The sequence below is a fragment of the Lissotriton helveticus genome, chromosome 3_1 (genome assembly GCF_964261635.1).
Source record: "Lissotriton helveticus chromosome 3_1, aLisHel1.1, whole genome shotgun sequence".
Lineage (NCBI taxonomy): Eukaryota > Metazoa > Chordata > Amphibia > Caudata > Salamandridae > Lissotriton > Lissotriton helveticus.
Genome location: NC_136061.1, coordinates 388,404,930 through 388,421,602, shown reverse-complemented (window position 1 = coordinate 388,421,602; position 16,673 = coordinate 388,404,930). Strand labels below are relative to the sequence as shown.

The following is a 16,673-nucleotide window of genomic DNA, read 5'->3' as shown; positions in this document are numbered from 1 at the left end:
GCTATCTCATTGTGCATGGTGCACACAGACAACCCCAATTTGTATACTGGCAGGAGCACTACTCAACCGCAATTTGTGTCGTGGCAGGAGGGCTTCTCACTGGAATAAAAACAAAATGTAACTTGTCAGTGCCACTGCTGAAGATGTTCTCCGAAACCCAGGGTGGCTGAGATCAAAGAGATTTGTAAAGGAAAGGTACAGGCAGACCTTTGTCTGAAGGGAATCATTACTCGTTAAATACCTTTCCTAAAACAACAATCAGTGAGGCTTCAGGCATAATTCAATGATTATCCTTCAGGAAAAGCACGAGGAACCCAGACTATTCATGTGAGGGAGAATGGGGGCCAATAAGCATTCATTAGATAGAGGGCTCTTCCAGCTTGCGCTCTAGTCAGTTCAGAACACCATTTATGAGAGCATCAGAAAAGCATATATTGTTTAGATAGCCTTGTTCTGCCTCCCGTCACTGATATGGGTCAGTCTGGAGTGAAAGATTTTTGGGCTCAAGAAAAGCCCCACATGATGGGTTCACCTCACCTGACAGACTCTGATCCAAAGGAGTACACAGATTTTGCACCAAAGAAATGTATGAGAATGCCCTAGTGTTGCCCGTGGCAGGAAGGATGATAGGTGAAAGGTCACCAAAACTGGGGAGGCAGATTTGATTCAATAGTAGGAATTTTATAGACCAATTATTTGTTTTTAAACTATTGTTGAACCATTAAAGATATCTCCTAAACGCTCATCAGTCAGGCTTCCGAGCAGGGCACAGTACCGAAACTGCCATGACTCACATAGTGGACGATGCCCTCCAAATCCTAGACCAAAACGAGACCTGTCTCCTCATCATTCTGGATCTCTCCTCAGCATTCGATACAGTTAAACATGAGAACTTACTCGAATTGTTAAACACAAGAATGGGCATATCTGGGACTGTTCTAAAGTGGTTCACCTCATTTCTACACAACCGGACACAAAGAATCAAAAGCAACAACCTGCTGTCCTCTCCGGTACCTGTATCGCTAGGCGTCCCTCAAGGATCCTCCCTCTCCCCAACACTGTTCAACCTAGTTATGGAACCTCTCACTACGTTGCTACAGGCTTCTAATGTGCACTTTCACATGTATGCCGACGACACCCAACTTTATCTCAAAATACAATCTCCCAAGGACATCATGCTGCTGAACACCACGATCAGAAACACCCAATCCTGGCTTGCTGAGAATCACCTCAAACTCAATGCTCTGAAGACCGAGTTCCTCCTGATCTCACCTCCCGCTAAAATATCCACGGCACAAACATGGCTTAAGCAATTAACGGCTCTAAATGTACAGCCCATCGTAGTAGACTCAGCAAAATCTTTAGGCATAACACTTGACACCAATCTCAACATGCAGCAGCACATCAGCAAGGCAACCAAAGGAGCGAACTTCCAAATCAATACCCTGAGAAAACTTAAACCCTTCCTTCCTGCCAAAGACTTCCAAACTGCAGTACAATCTATAGTCATCCCGCACATAGAATACGGTAGCACCGCCCTCTGCGGGCTCCCCCTAACTACAACGGCACCCCTAAGAGCGTCCCTTAACGCCGCAGCGAGACTCGTCACAGGCTCAAAAAAACACTCGCATATCTCCCCGGACTTTAAATCAGTGAACTGGCTACCTTTTGAAGCCAGAATTCAACTGAAAATCGCATGCATGACACACAAGGCTGTGCATCTGAATTCACCCGCCTACCTCACTCAAAAGTTGACAATTTCGGGTGGCTCCCGAACTACTAGGAGCACAAACAATCTTTTGCTGAAACCTCGAAGATTTCGGAAGGAAAAAACGTATAAACGCTCCTTTTCAGGAATGGCACCCAGGATCTGGAACTCACTCCCTCCTGAAACAAGGCTCATCTCCTCCATCACAATCTTTAAGAAAGAAGTTAAAGCGATCCTCATGGCAAAATACACATGACCTATTACTCCGTATCACTCATGAATCTGCTCTGTAAGTCCTGCCCGACCTTGGCCTATTGTACCCCGTATTATCGAATTACGTAATTGTATACGCTCACTCTTTGTATTGTGTTATAATGTTTGATGCACCTGGTTGATTATGTATACTGTTATATTGTTGACGCACCTGGTTGACTTTGCACACTTTACCCTCTCCACCTCAACGATCCTTACTTCCCTTCTACTGTCGCACCTGTGGGACTATACATCCTGCACACACCCACCTCAACTTGGCCCACCTTTAAACTCTAAATACTCTAAACACGCTTAAGCAAGTATATGCTCCTTATTATTGCACTTTATGCTATTGACGCAATTGTTTGTCTATACTCAGTGTACCTACACTACCACACCTGTGACCTACCTCATGTCCTTTGACCTACCTATGTAACTAGCACCTTGTACCTAACTACCTCATATATTACTTTGTATATACGCCTCTTTACTTTGTATTTTTACTTTGTATTTTTACTTGTAAAGCGCTCTGATATCTGCAAAGATCTTGTTCGCGCTGTAAAAAACTCTCAAAATAAATAAAATAAATAAATAAATCAAATGCATTTGTTAGAGTAGACTCCCTTAAATCTGACTAGCCCATGAGTGACTGCTTCTATGTTGAAATGGATATGGAGCAGGCACAGAGGAAGGTCCTATTAGGTGCAAGTATAGCCGTTCTAGATTACCAACATATTTGTGAACCTAGGAATGCACATCTCAGTAGAAAGTCAGACCAAGGGTACAAAAGAAGTCGATATCCTGAGCAAGAGGGTAGATTCAATGAGCGGTGGTTGGCCATTTGTTGTGGCAATTTTACCAGTCAAGTTTCCGTGACACAGACTCTTCTGCCGACTCTTACATGGGTGAATAAAAAACCTCTACCAGCAGATGTGTTCTAGCCCAAATTGTTTGCAGGTGACTAAGGGCCCTCACCATGGCAAAGCTGACAACGACTGGTGTTTATTATCATCTTACCCTCAAGGTCATCAGCCAATGTGACTCGCTGATCCATTAATCCTCCAAAAGGTTTCAGAAGATCTCCTGTAACAGGTTGTAGTTGAAGGGTTATTGGTTTAACCCAAACCACAGTATGGTGGCTCATGTCTTCCTGTCAGTGAAAACCTGCAAATGTAGGCACATTTCTAATGTAATACCTCATGGCATTCTGGTTATAAAGGTCCAAACCTCCTCTCAATTCCAAGGACAATGGACTTAGGCTTGAAGCACTTATGTCAATGTCAATGTCAAAGGTTCTTATATAGCACCTTATCACCGCAAGGTCTCAAGGCGCTTGCTTTGGGAACCCGTCCTGGCTTTTCCCTGTGAGATAACCCCTACGGGGCATCCCCAAGGTGAAAGCCAGGCATCCCGCCGCGGGGGGCCGTAGTGGAGATTAAGCAAGCTATTGCCCAGAGTTGCAGAGTGTGAACCCGTGATTCGAGTAGGCACCGAAGCGAGATTTATCGAGTCCGTGGACATTTGGGCTCAAGACCCTGCCGCGTCGGGAATTGAACCCTGGTCCCGGGTCTGACCTCTGCTTCAGGGTCTGCCTCCTCTAACCAGTGAGCCACACTTCTCCACACTTATGCTTAACGAGCAGGTCAAGTTCAAGGACAAATCCAGTTGAAAGTTGGTGGTGGGGCACACTAGCACCACAGAAAAATTCCAATTTAAGATCAGTATGCAGCTCATGCATAAATGTGATGGAACACGAGATATCGTGGTGCCTGGCACGGAAGAAGCGAATACAGCATTATCGGATTTGCCTGTAAAAAAAAGTTGCATGGAACTCCTGAGCAGAGGAATTGGGCCAGTCTAAGCATGCATTAAAGCAACAGCAGACATCTACAACGATTTGGAAAAGAAAGAAGCAAGAATCTAAGATCGGACGTCTGAGGTGAGAAAAGCACAGAAACTTGTACAGCACACAGGCGAGACGTGGGTTAGAGGAGAGCACAACACTGTGTATAGCGCAAGATGGGGCACATGTAAGAGAAGCACAGCACTTTGTACAAGAGACGGATTAGACACTGGAGATCATACCGTCACCAGTGAGGCACAGCTGTGAGAGAAGCACAGAACCTGTATGTGAGGAGCACAGAACCTTGTTCGGCACATTCATAAGCCAGGTAAAGGAAAGTAATGTAGAGCTGCAAAAGAGACTAGAGCAGAACATAAGGACGACAGTAACACGAAGCGCGTCACCTTACACAGCATTGATGCATGACACAGGTAGATGGACATTAGGGCACACTGTATAGCATCCACGTGATTACGAGGGGATTACAGCACCACCAACGTGGAACAGGGAAGAGAGAAACCCAGAACCATGCACAACACATGGTGCAAACACTGGCAAAAGGAGAACAGAACACTTTATACAGCTCACGGATCGGGCACAGGTAAGAGGGAAGCATGGAACCTTGTACAGCACATGCATGGAAGCACAGAACTTTATAGAGCACACAGAAGGGCCAAAGGGAAGAGGGGAACACGACACTTTGCACAGTACAAGGATGAGAGACAGGTAAGAGGGGAGCACATCAGAACCAGTGAGGCGGAGGTAAGAGACAAGACACAGGTGAGACAGGCGAGAAGAGACAAGGGCGCCTGAAAACAGAGAGCGTCAGGGACAATGAAATGTAAGCCCAGAGAGTGGGGGCCTGGGAAGGTTCACACTGTGCCATGAGTTACACATCAGCCTGGCTGCGCTCATCGTCAGATTCCAGAGCGATGCATAATGTAGGAAAAAGACAGCCACGTCCAGAAGACTTACCCGACCCTGGTGAAGAGCTTCCCATGGGCATGCAGGAAACTGAGCAGGAACCTCTTGTTCAGCTGTAGGGGAAGGAAAAGTAAGAACAATGAGCCTCCCCCACATTCTGCAAACAAGCACCCGGGGTCCCTGCAGAGCGGATAACCTGGGCCGGGACAGGGATGGGGAGAGCATGGACATGCCAGGGGTCACGCACACACACAGAAGAAGAGTAACATGCCAAAGAACAGGAGATGGGCGCAGGAGGATTGACTGCTGGGCTTACATCACCCTCTGGTGACTGCCGAGCACACAACATCCCCCACGCAACTTGCTCTGGCCCCTCGAAACAGCACCTGGCTGCCAGAAGCAAGCCGACCGTCCAGAAGCAGCCCGGGGCTCAACGGCACTGATACCACGCTAAGGGCAGAACAGCAATATTCTTTACGTTGAGGTTCATACACCTCGCCCAGATCCTACAGCACGCACATTCAAGACTATGCTTGCTGTTACCAGGCCCGAGGCCGGCTTTCAGCCAGTCCGGCTTATTTTCTACAGCACTAAGTATGCTGGGCTTAGAAAGTTCATGCTTATTATGGAACTTGCAAAACTCCCATCAAACTCGGGGCTGTTGGCTGGAAAGACTGGAACTGGTTCAACGTACGCCTCATGCGGTGGCGAATGCCCCCCTCGCATCTGAAAGTATTACCGTCAACCAGCTTATCAGCCCGGGCTGAGGCCGCTGTACGGACACTGATACACACACACGGGCACACACAGACCCCCCCCCCCCCCCCCCACCGCCGCCTCCACCGCCCCCTCCTGAGCTGCTGTGGGCTGGCTGGGCCGGCGTCTTATCGCAGACGCACCCGACTATTTCACAGGTCTATAAACGACCATTTACTTGCTAACGAGGCTTTGTTGTTTCTTCACTGGTTCCTGGTGCCCCTGCGTCTCCACACTGCCTATTCCTCAAAGTTACACATTACTTTTGCCGCCACACTATGAGAACGCTTTTCCTGAAAAAAAAGGTTAGGCTTTTTTTTTTTAAAGTTTTATATTGCTCGAACTCCACCCGACGGTATGGAGGCACTTTACATGAGCAGTTACATTATAAAACGACACATTCATTTTTGTAGGAATGGGTAGATATGCGATTTGCCTAGAATTCACAAGATGTTGAGCTGGTGCCGAGACTTGAAACGGTCTACCAACTCAAAGCCAACATTTCTGGCAGTTATGTCACATACTTTCCAATTTCAATGCAAATCAAAACATCGCAAATCAATACATCACAAATCAAGGCATATCAATAGTCTACAAATTTGCTGGAAAACCCACAAATTATTTATTTCCTCCGCCCTCCATCCTTGATCGATGCCATAATAGAAATTACATTTGAGACCCCACTGGCTATCCTGGATAACAACCATGCTGAGTTACTCAGAGTGTCTGGCCTGCATTCAGACTACTAATTCATCATTCTCAATGCTCACCTTGCACTGTCAGCGATCACACTCTATTTACAACGATCACCATGTACTCACGCCATTCGCCCTCCTCTTACCCTGCACCTACAGGGGGTACACCACTCAACCTGCACTCACATAACACTCCACTCAACTGTCACTCTCACCCTGCACTCACAGCGATCACTGTACTCACACCACTCACCATGCACTCACGCAGTACAACATGCACAAGTCGTTTACCCTGCATTCACATGACACTCCACACACCTGTCACTCTTAATGCTCACCTTACAGTCTCACCACTTACCCTGTACTCAGTCTCAAAAAAGCACATCAGTCACCATGCATTTATTCTTCCGCCTCTGCACTTTCACCTGCACCTAACCTCAATGGAGCACATCCCTCACCCTGCACTGACTCTACTTTCATATGGGCACAAAACTCATCCTGCACTTCCATTGGCACTCTGGTCACTCACATGGGCACGTCACTCATCCAGCTCTCACGCCACTCACCCTGCTTTCCCTTCTCTCTTCCTGCACTCACACAGTCACACTGCCCAGGCTGCACTCAAACAGGCACCGCATTCACCCATCACTCATGCAGCTCACATTTCTTCCATATAGGCACAAAAGTCTGCCAGAACTCACAGGGACACACCACTCACCCGACACAAATTTCTCTCACCATGCGCTCACTCCCACAGCTTACCCTTCACCCTCCCCACTCACCCTGCACTCACACAGGCACGCTGGTCACCCAGCACGCACGCAAGCACATCACTCACTCTGCATTTACATCGCTCACACCACCCACCCTGCACTCATTCCTCTCACACTATTCACAATCACCCAGCACTCATATGAGCACACCGCTTATGCTGCACACATAACACGCATTGGCAAAGCCTATTGTATAAAATATGTCTTGCAAGCGAGAGTGCACGCATAAGCAACACGTGCTCTGTCACAGGCGAGTTCTAAAAATTACCCAACTGTCATGAATATACACATTTCTAAAAAGCCACCTGCAGAATACCTGTTCTTTCCACAGATCTAGATACCTAGTCAGTTCCATCTGTAAATACATGGCCAGTGCAAGAGGGGAGAGGAAAGACAAAAGAAGGGAGATGAGGGCTGAGGCTTCAGGGGATGGTGAGGGATTGAGTGTCAGTCTGAGGCTGTGGGGATAAGCTGGGAGTTAGTGTTTATTTGGTACAGGAGGAGAAATCAGGTAAAGGCTGCAGAAGGGGAAAGCAGGCAAAGGCTGCAGAAGGGGGAAGCAGGCACAAGAGGCTACGGATGAATCAATACGACAGAGGCTCTGAGATGTTAATGGAATAGAGTGGGGACTTAGGCCAACTGTGCATTGCATGTTGGAGAAGTAGCACTGGCTTCGGAGTTCATTTTTAATCCTTCACCTGAGCTCCCCTGGCCTGCATAGGGGGCTGGTGTTTTCATTGCTGCTGTAGCCACTAAGTAAATCAGTGTTTGGACCGGTTGGCATGCATGATGGCCGTATTCTGTGGAGGCAGGTACCACAGTGAAGAACTGTCTGAGGCTGTGGACACCGGCAACAGCTTCTTTGGACGCTTGAGCTCAAGTCCCAACAATATTGCAGCTGAGAAGCTGGGGCTTTCAAAAGCACAAATAAGCTTTGGCTCTGTCTGGGAACACAGGCACCAGCATTGAGGTTTTCTGTTCATCTTCTCAGCTCAGACACATTCAGTTGCTGCTACCACACAGTGTGACCAAAGGGTTGCAGGTGATGCTATAGCATTGGCCCTAGAGCCCCTTGGACCCGTCATGGTGGTAGGCATTCCATTTTTAGCAAGCATGAGTGTTTTAGAGGAGTTTGAATGTTTGACAGTTATCACTTAAATTCTAACACCCACACACAACTTGGAATCTTTGCACATTCATCACTTCACTGCTTAATTGTTGATTGACTCAAAAAATTAGGCCGAAAATAAAGTAAAACTTGTTTTTAAACTTTTTACATCGTTGCCCATTATACTGTATGACATATTCAGCCATTTCTGGCTTTCCATTCGCGACAATGGTTAATTATGGAATGTGTTTTTTGTGTGATTTTTTTTACATTGTATGTGAGGTCTTGTTAGATTTGGGGGTCTCTAGTTGGCAGAGGTAGGTACATTTGACCAGATAGGAACCCTTGCGTCTAGTCAGGGAAAGCGAGTACACTCACAAAATAACCCCAGCTCACCCCCTTGGTAGCTTGGCACAGGCAGACAGGCTTATCTCAGAGGCAGTGTGTAAAGCATTTGTGAAAAACAGTAATCCAGTGGCAACACTACAGATGGACAGCACTCAAGTTGTAGTATAAAAATAAGTATTTTTATATAGACTCAACACAAGACCACAAATGACAAAAATCCACAATAATGTACTTCAAAAATGGTAGAAATAGCTTAGTTCTCTCTAGGTGTAAAATGCGACACTTTAAGTTCAATGAACCTTTGGATGCGTAACGCTATACAAACGCTATACAACGAAAGTGTTGCAGGGAAGGTGATGTGTCGGTTCCTTATACACAAGAACGGTAATGTGTCGGGTTCCTACTGCTGCGTAGGGGATGCGTCGGTTCTTCTCCGTGTGGGGAGGTGATGCGTCGGTTTCTTACAGCGCTTCCGTGGCAATGCGACCTGCAGCGCTGTGATGCGATGAAGATCTGGTGCAATGAAACAAAATGGTGTCTTCTTCTTGAAGCGACAACGAAGCATGCAAGCCCTACGGCCATGAGTCAACTCAACGATTCTTCTGAGCCACAACAGACCCTGCGACACGGTTCTCTGGTGATGTGACGGCGTCTGCGTCATTCTGCTCCGGTAATGCGAGGCGCTTCAGGTGATGTGATGGCGGCAGCGGCGGCACGCTTCTCCGGTGATGCGACAGCATCTGCTGCGACTGCGACACTCTTCTCCGTTGATGCGACCACAACGGCGACACGCTTCTTCCTCTTGAGTCGCGCTTCCAGCTCCCAGTGACACGCAGTCTCTCAGAAGGCCCAGCTCAACAGCAGGCACTTCAATTCCCAGCAAGGGAAGGCAGGGGAGCTGGTTGGTGAAGTCTGTTGTCCCTGAGACTTCAGCAGAAGGTAAGTGTAGTAACTTAGTCCAGCTGAGTTGAGGTATTTCAAGTAGATTTATTGAGATGTTAAGTTGTCAAGAATAAGGACCCACCAGGAGCAGCCAGCAGGTAGCTCAGCCCCATCATAACTGTGGTTTATCTTCAATCATCACCCAACATTCTATGGTGCATCACAGTGTAGAGGCATTCCACTTGAATGCATGAAGTTGGTAAAGGCATGTAAAGGAATATGCAATAGGTAGAATATAACATATCTCCTTTTGGAAGAAAAGGAGATATGTTATATTCTCTATCTCAAGCCCTTGGAGATCCTTTACAAGTTGATTTGAAAGTAGCACACAGTCCTTTCTCCTTTCTTTGGCAGTCAGTCAACCACTGCAGGCCAATCCCCCAAACAGCACACCGCTTAAGGATAGTCTCCTCCTCAGTTCCTCTGGTTCCTCTCCTCAGCAAAGGTTCTTCTATTTTCCCAAAACTGATCTAAAATTCTGGGGTCTGGGTCCCCTTATTTATACTAGCAAATCCTTTGTCCTCTGAAGGCAGAGGATCCTGTACCCAGCCCAAACCAGTTCTGTGCAGTTCTGGAGCACTTTGCTGACAAGACTCCTTTCCTTTGACAGTGTGGGCCAGGGACATCAGACGCACCACAGGAGGTGGAGCCAGCATTGTGGAAGGCATGCCCAGCCCTATTCAGGTCCCAGGTGCAACTCCTCCCACCCATCTACATGCTGATAGCTCTATTCAGCCCTGTGTTGACTCACCCTGTCTCCTGGAATCCCCCAGCCCCTGTCACTCAAACTCCAGACAAGGAATACACTACCTAGCAGAGGCAGGCTTGGATAGTTAGGCAAGAAAATACCTACTGTCTAAAAGTGGTATTTTCAAACACAGAATGTTAAAACCAACTTCACTAAAATATGTATTTTATCATTCGGAGTTCAGTCATACTAAACTCGAATTTCTACCTAGTTTCCCGAGTCAGTTAGGATTATAAGATGTTATAATCAAACTGCCTATTCTGTCCTATAGGGAACAGGTAGCCTTCCTTGCAACAGTGAAAAATTAACATGGCTGTAATTCCCTATCAGGATATGTCACACACATCAGGGCATGTTCTACCTTTTACTTACAATGCACCCTGCCCTTGGGCCTACCCAACGGGTGACTAATATGCAGAAAAGGGAAGGGTTAGGGACTGGCAAATGAGTGCACTTGCCCAGTCAACATGGCAGTACCAGACTGCACACAGGCTCTGCAATGGAAAACCTGAGACACACTTTACAGGCTGCTTCTGTGTGTGGCACAACCAGTGCTGCAAGCCCACCAGCAGCATTTGATTTACAAGCCCTGGGCACACACAGTGCACTGTACTAGGGTCTGACAAGTAAACCAAACCAGCCAATCATGGAGTCACTAATTCATACATCAATTTACAATAGGGAGAGCATATGCATTTTAGCACTGATCAGCAATGGTAAAGTGCCCAGAATAATAAAACAGCCAACAACAGGTCTGAAAAAATACAGGAGGGAGGCAAAAAGTTCAGGGATGACCCTGCAAAAAAGAGCCAAGTCCAACAGATCTGAAAATCCCCACAACCAAAGTGTTTCTGGATAAAATATGTTTACCAAAGGAGTGAAGCATTTCTTAAGATCACTTGGATGCTGTGATATTAATTTTTAAAAAGTGAATACGTTTGTTTCCAATAGTGTTACTACTTGTATAACGCTCTGATGGTCTTTTTAAAAAACACATCGCAGTACTATACAAGTATCTTAACGTTTTTAGACTACCGCATGGAGCTATGTCATCGGTTGCCATGACATAACTCATTATCCTGAACCAGTACAGTGGTTTTTTAACCCTCTCAGTATTATTCAAAATCATAGTTGCCACTTCTTTCCTTTCATGCATTTATTGCCAATAATCTTACAGAGTTCCTATAAGTAACCACTGTGCCTTTGACTCTCACTGAATTCTTAGTAAGCGAATGACATTGACTCCATGGTGCCAGTAGTGCACAGTTGTCCTGTCAGAATATGTATTAGAATTATGAGTAGGTAGCAGGGAAAGCTGACTGGAGCCAAGAGACTTGTTGCCTGCCTTGCTTAAGAGGAACCTGCACTACGTCCTATAGAGATGACCTGTGGCTTGAAGAGTAGACCATGGTCAAGAGACCTAAACACGAGACGGAGATCTGAACAGGGGGAGGTGAGGATGGGCCTATAGATTACAGACCCACTGGAAGAGTTCACAGGTAAAAGGGTCCTCTAACCACAGTAACTGAAGCAGCAGTACCATAGGAAATCCTGATGACTTGGCAGCATAGTCACAGGCCTCTGTACTTTCCCTTGCTACATGCCTGACACACCTGCATTACTTCAATCGTCCAAATGATTTTAGACCCCCTGCTTCCCACACCATTGCTAAATCACAATACCAGTAGTGCTGCACAGTTCACTGGAAAACAAATGAGAACAATCACCAGTTACTCACCTTTAATCTCCTGACCACACAGAACTTCATTAAGGCTGCAAAAGCTTGTAGACCGATACATATTGGACTTAACTTTGTGGAATCTCAAGGTTAACCACTCAAAGCATGGGAGTTAAGTTCGGTCATGAGCGTGTCTGATATGGTGTCACACCGCCAGGGGAGTTGTGGTCTTCATGGACCTGGTATGCACGAAATTAGTGATAGGTTTATCCAGTTTCGGCAATGATTTATTTACAGTACAGTTCGGTTTTGTTAATTACAGTAACTCTGTTAGTCCATCCAACATGGCGCCCTTTGAGCTCAAATGCTTTGTAGTCCGTCTTTTTACTTATAGCCAAGGTGATGGTTCACTTCTGGGTGTAGGCTAGGCAAAACGCGTCAAACATTGATGATTAAACCGCCTTGAAGCTGACAGCAATTTGGTCGAAGGGAGATTCAGATGTGATCCCTTGTGGTACCGAGACAGGTGAGAGTGCTACATGCACAGGTAAATGTGGCGTATTCGACCGTTGTGCAGTAGTTGAGCGTTTATTTGCTATTGTTTTCCCAGAACATGGACAAACAAAGTTGATACCCACAGTGAGCCACGTTTGAAAGAGATTGAGCAAAGTGGGTATAGTCATGTGCTTATGGTGGTGGTATCAAGGGGGTAAGAGTGTCTTTCACGTATCAATCGTTAAGTGATTTGTGTTTTGCCTCACACAGCAGATTTTTCTAGTGTGAGTGTTTTTTCAATTGTGAGTATCGATTTGTTGGTCATGGTGTAGGAGGTCACAGATTATTAAAGCTCTGGTGGAGTTATCAAGTTGTTTGGTGATTTTCCTTTCAGTCACTGATCTTTTTATCTTGTCTCAACAACTTTTCTCACTATCTTTGTCATTGCACTTTTTATTAGATTAGCTGTTTCTGATTTAGGGGAGAGGACGATTAAAAGCTTTGCGAAGTGCTGATCATTGGATGTTGATTAGCCAAACAACAATAATGGACCCCTAGCGCAGTATTTTTGTTTTCTGGACTTAACGTAAATTTTTAACAACAAGATTTTGTTTATGCATTTTGTAGATTAAAAGCCCCCGAAGAAGGGCCCTCGGCCCGAAATGCATTGGGCAACGATGAAAGATTTGAATGAAATTTGAAGTTTCTGTGATCATATGACTTCGAACAATATTCATGCAAGATTTAAATTAAAATGAAAAAGTCATTGTGATGCCACAAAGATTGTGTTGATTTTTTGGATTCAACATAAATTTTTTGTGTATAAATTGTTGGAAATAAATTGTTGCATGATTTATGTTAGCATAAATGTGTTTGCAACAGCATTTAGCAAATGTGCCTAGTGGACAAGTCAATGTGACTTGAAATAGGTTGGTTTAGTCCAGGGCATGGTCCACAAACGTGCCACCACTGCAGCACGCTACCTTGAGTTTTCCCAACTGATTTGAAAAAGTTATTTAAACTACAGAGTGCTTCACTCATTCATATTCACGAAAGCAGTACTGACTTCCACACTGGTTGATTTAAACACTGGAATGGATTCAAATTGAGTACCATCATACCTATTATTTGATCTCTCCTTTGCCTTTGATTCGGTCTATCTCTACAGGGACTTGGAATTGGACATATCTTAAAAAAGAACTTTGTATCTGTAGTTTACTAGACCGCTGCCATTGAGAATGGCAACTCTGCCCATTATACGCTGTACAAGTCAACCATTTTGCCAGCTTGTCGATAACAGCCTAGTGCATTCCCGCTGAATGTGGCTCAATATGCTTACTAATATGGGAACTGTTCAGTGTGGAATGCTAATAATAACCATTGGACGTTTTTAGTGTAGCACAGAGGTGTGGCAGTGCATTTACATGCAGTAATATTATCAACTCATTGGCACACAATTAACTGTGGAAAAAGGAATGGCATTTGAGGAATAAACATGTGATTTAACTGCTATCTACCCCAACTTCACGTGTGGTGCCCCACAAAGCAGTCCTTAATTCATAAAATAATAAAGGCCGGGCCCGAAGTTCTGCTCAGAATCCTGTGCCTGGCGATTTCAAATGTCGGGAGAGCCGAATACTAAGACTCTCTAGGCTTGATTATACTAAGTGCCGCTTTCATCTACCATCTATTAGAAAGGGTTAGGGCCTTAATCAGTAAGGCTTGGCTTGCTTAACAATCACACAACATCATGCATGCCAGTACTAATACCAATTAAACAACTCACATCATGATAACACTATTCCCTTGATAAGACCATATGTTTTTATTTTTTAATTTACTTCTTATTGTTGTTTCAGATTAGCTTATCGGAATTGTTAGAATGTATTATTCATCCAGTGTAACATCAATTTAACAAAACATTACACAACATCCAAACTAGTGTGTTTTTGGAAGCATTGGAGAAAAAGAGAAAATAGCTCTAGAAAGTACAGAACCAGATCTAATACAATCTTTATATTATGTGCTTCAAATTAATTTAAAGTAAAAAAACTGTTTTTGTTTGGTTCCATGTTCAATGAATGTCATTTAATTGTTGTAATGCAGTAGTGTCTCTATCTTGTGTTATGTTTTGTTAAATTGATGATACACTGGATGAATAATAAAGTTGAACAATTCTGATAAACTAATATTAAACAACAATCAGAAGTAAATGAAAAAATAAAACGTATGGTCATATCAAGTGAACAGTGTGATCATAATTTGAGTTGTTTAATTGGTATCAGTACTGGCATCCATGATGTTGTGTGTTCATCTACCATCAGGCACTGCCTCCCCCCTTATCTCACTATTGAAGGTTCGTTTTCATTATTGCTTTCTCACTTTGTCATAATTTTTCATCTTTCTCTTTCAACTTTCTTGCTTTTGTGTTTTGCTCGCTCTTGTTCTGAAACAAAGACTGATGAGGAAAATGTGTTTAAGTGGGCTCCACCTGCAACCACAGGCTCAAATTAGGCTCTGCCGTAGGCTTAATATTTTGAGACCTGTACGTAAGGGCAGCCTCATCCATGAATATTTTGCTACATCCAATAGGGTAAAGTAAATTGTGCCTTCAGTCATTAATGAGGCAGGAGCATTTTTCTGGACTTGCAATTATAAATATTTCAAAAGCAAACTGTCCTGCACAAAAGGAATCAGGAAATAGGCAAAAAGAGTGTTGTCTTGAAATAACTTTATGAAAATATGTCTTATGTGCTTTGGATTCAAATTGAAAGAAGCTGTTTTTCAGTTGTCAGTGCACTCAATCTGTATTTCAAAGATCACTGTGAGTAGCCTATGAACAGTGCAGTGTAAAATCTGCAAAAATATGCTTGTTACATCACGTTTGTCCACATACTGTCAATGTACTACGTCAATGTGTTGCATTGAATAATATTATTGAGAAAATGCAATAAAATGGTTAAAAAAAAAAAGTTTGCCCAACAGGTTTAAATTGCACAATTTGTCACTTGTTTTTCTCCTATTGGCCCACTAAGTATCTTGTCTGTGTCCTCCATTGGGTGGACTTTATTTAATCGCTTTATTTCACTTCACGCAATTACACGCCATGCCTACCTTTTCTTTTGGCCTCTCTTCTTCTTGCCGTTTTCTCTTTAATGGCAGCAGGTAGACCACAAAGCTTGTCTTTCGACGATAGTTTGAAGTGCCAGAATAGTTTGCCTCTCCTAACCAGTATGTCTTTCTTGGGGAGCGATCGTTGTGGCCCACTGTGTTCTGTATGCATGTTCTGTACCCCGTGCGCTTTATCACAAGGGAATGAATGCACACTTCAGCCAAGTGATTATAAAAACCGGAGGCCAAAATTACCAACGACTGGTAGATAAAAAAAACTGGGTGTAATTTGTGAACAGTAAAAAAATTGTATGCACCAACTTGCGTACTAATAGGTCGGTTAATAAATATCCGAATAGGAGAAGATCGTAATCCGACCTAACTCATGAATATTAATGAAGTAGGTCGCAAATTACGACTTACTCTGTTTGACGACCATTACAAAGAAGGTAGCTTCTTATTGTCAGCAGACCCCCATCTCTGTGATCACCTTTCAAAAATATAAACTTTAAAAAAGCAGACCGTTGTCCCTAAAAGAAACAGTGCTGGATGTAAAAAAGAAAGTTTACTATGTTTGTCAGAGTATTCGCCAGCAAAATTATATATATTTTTTTCACATTTTAAAGGGGAAGAACTGACAAAGCACTATTGACCCCCCTGGTTATCTGTCCACTTTTGGAGTTTCAGAGAAAATTTTGTGGGATCTTGCTAGAGGACTGTTTAACAGAGGTCACCATTTGTACCTTGATAACTTCTACACTGCTGTGCAATTGTTTAAGGAATTGTTCAAAGTGGACACTTTTGCTTGTGGCACAACCCGTTCTAACCGTAAAGGTTACCCAAAAGAGCTTGTTTGAAAAAACTTCAGATGGGACAGTGTAGTGCCTTGCGTAGTGAGGAACTGCTAGCTGTGAAATTTGTGGACAGGAGGGATGTGTACATGCTGACTACTATCCATGATGAGAGTACTTCACCTGTGACTGTTTGGAGTCAGGTTGCTGAAGTGCGCAAACCTGTGTGCATTGTAGACTACAATAAGCACATAGGTGGTGTTGATAGAGTAGATCAGAGGTTGGAACCTTACACTGCTGTTCGTAAGGCGTATATTTGGTATAAGTAGTTGGCCATCCATCTCTTCAATTTAGCAACTTTTAATGCTTGTGTTGGGTTCAAGGAGTGTTCTCCTGCATCAAAGATGACTTTTGTTCAGTATCAGGAGACTGTGATAGGCAGCCTTGTTGTAGTGGAACAGGCGAGTGTTCCAAGAGTTGGAGTGGTGGAGGATGTGGCTA

The 16,673-nt window shown here is 44.3% G+C and overlaps 1 protein-coding gene across 4 annotated transcripts in view; it reads right to left on the bottom strand.

The window, feature by feature from the left end:
• Positions 1-16,673, bottom strand: part of SMG6 (SMG6 nonsense mediated mRNA decay factor) — a 1,202,478-nt gene that overhangs the window by 812,060 nt on the left and 373,745 nt on the right. For all 4 annotated transcript variants that reach the window (XM_078680136.1, XM_078680134.1, XM_078680133.1 and 1 more), the window contains exon 9: positions 4,779-4,840. In XM_078680136.1, coding sequence (XP_078536262.1) covers positions 4,779-4,840 — 62 coding nt within the window. The remainder of the gene's footprint in view (positions 1-4,778; positions 4,841-16,673) is intronic.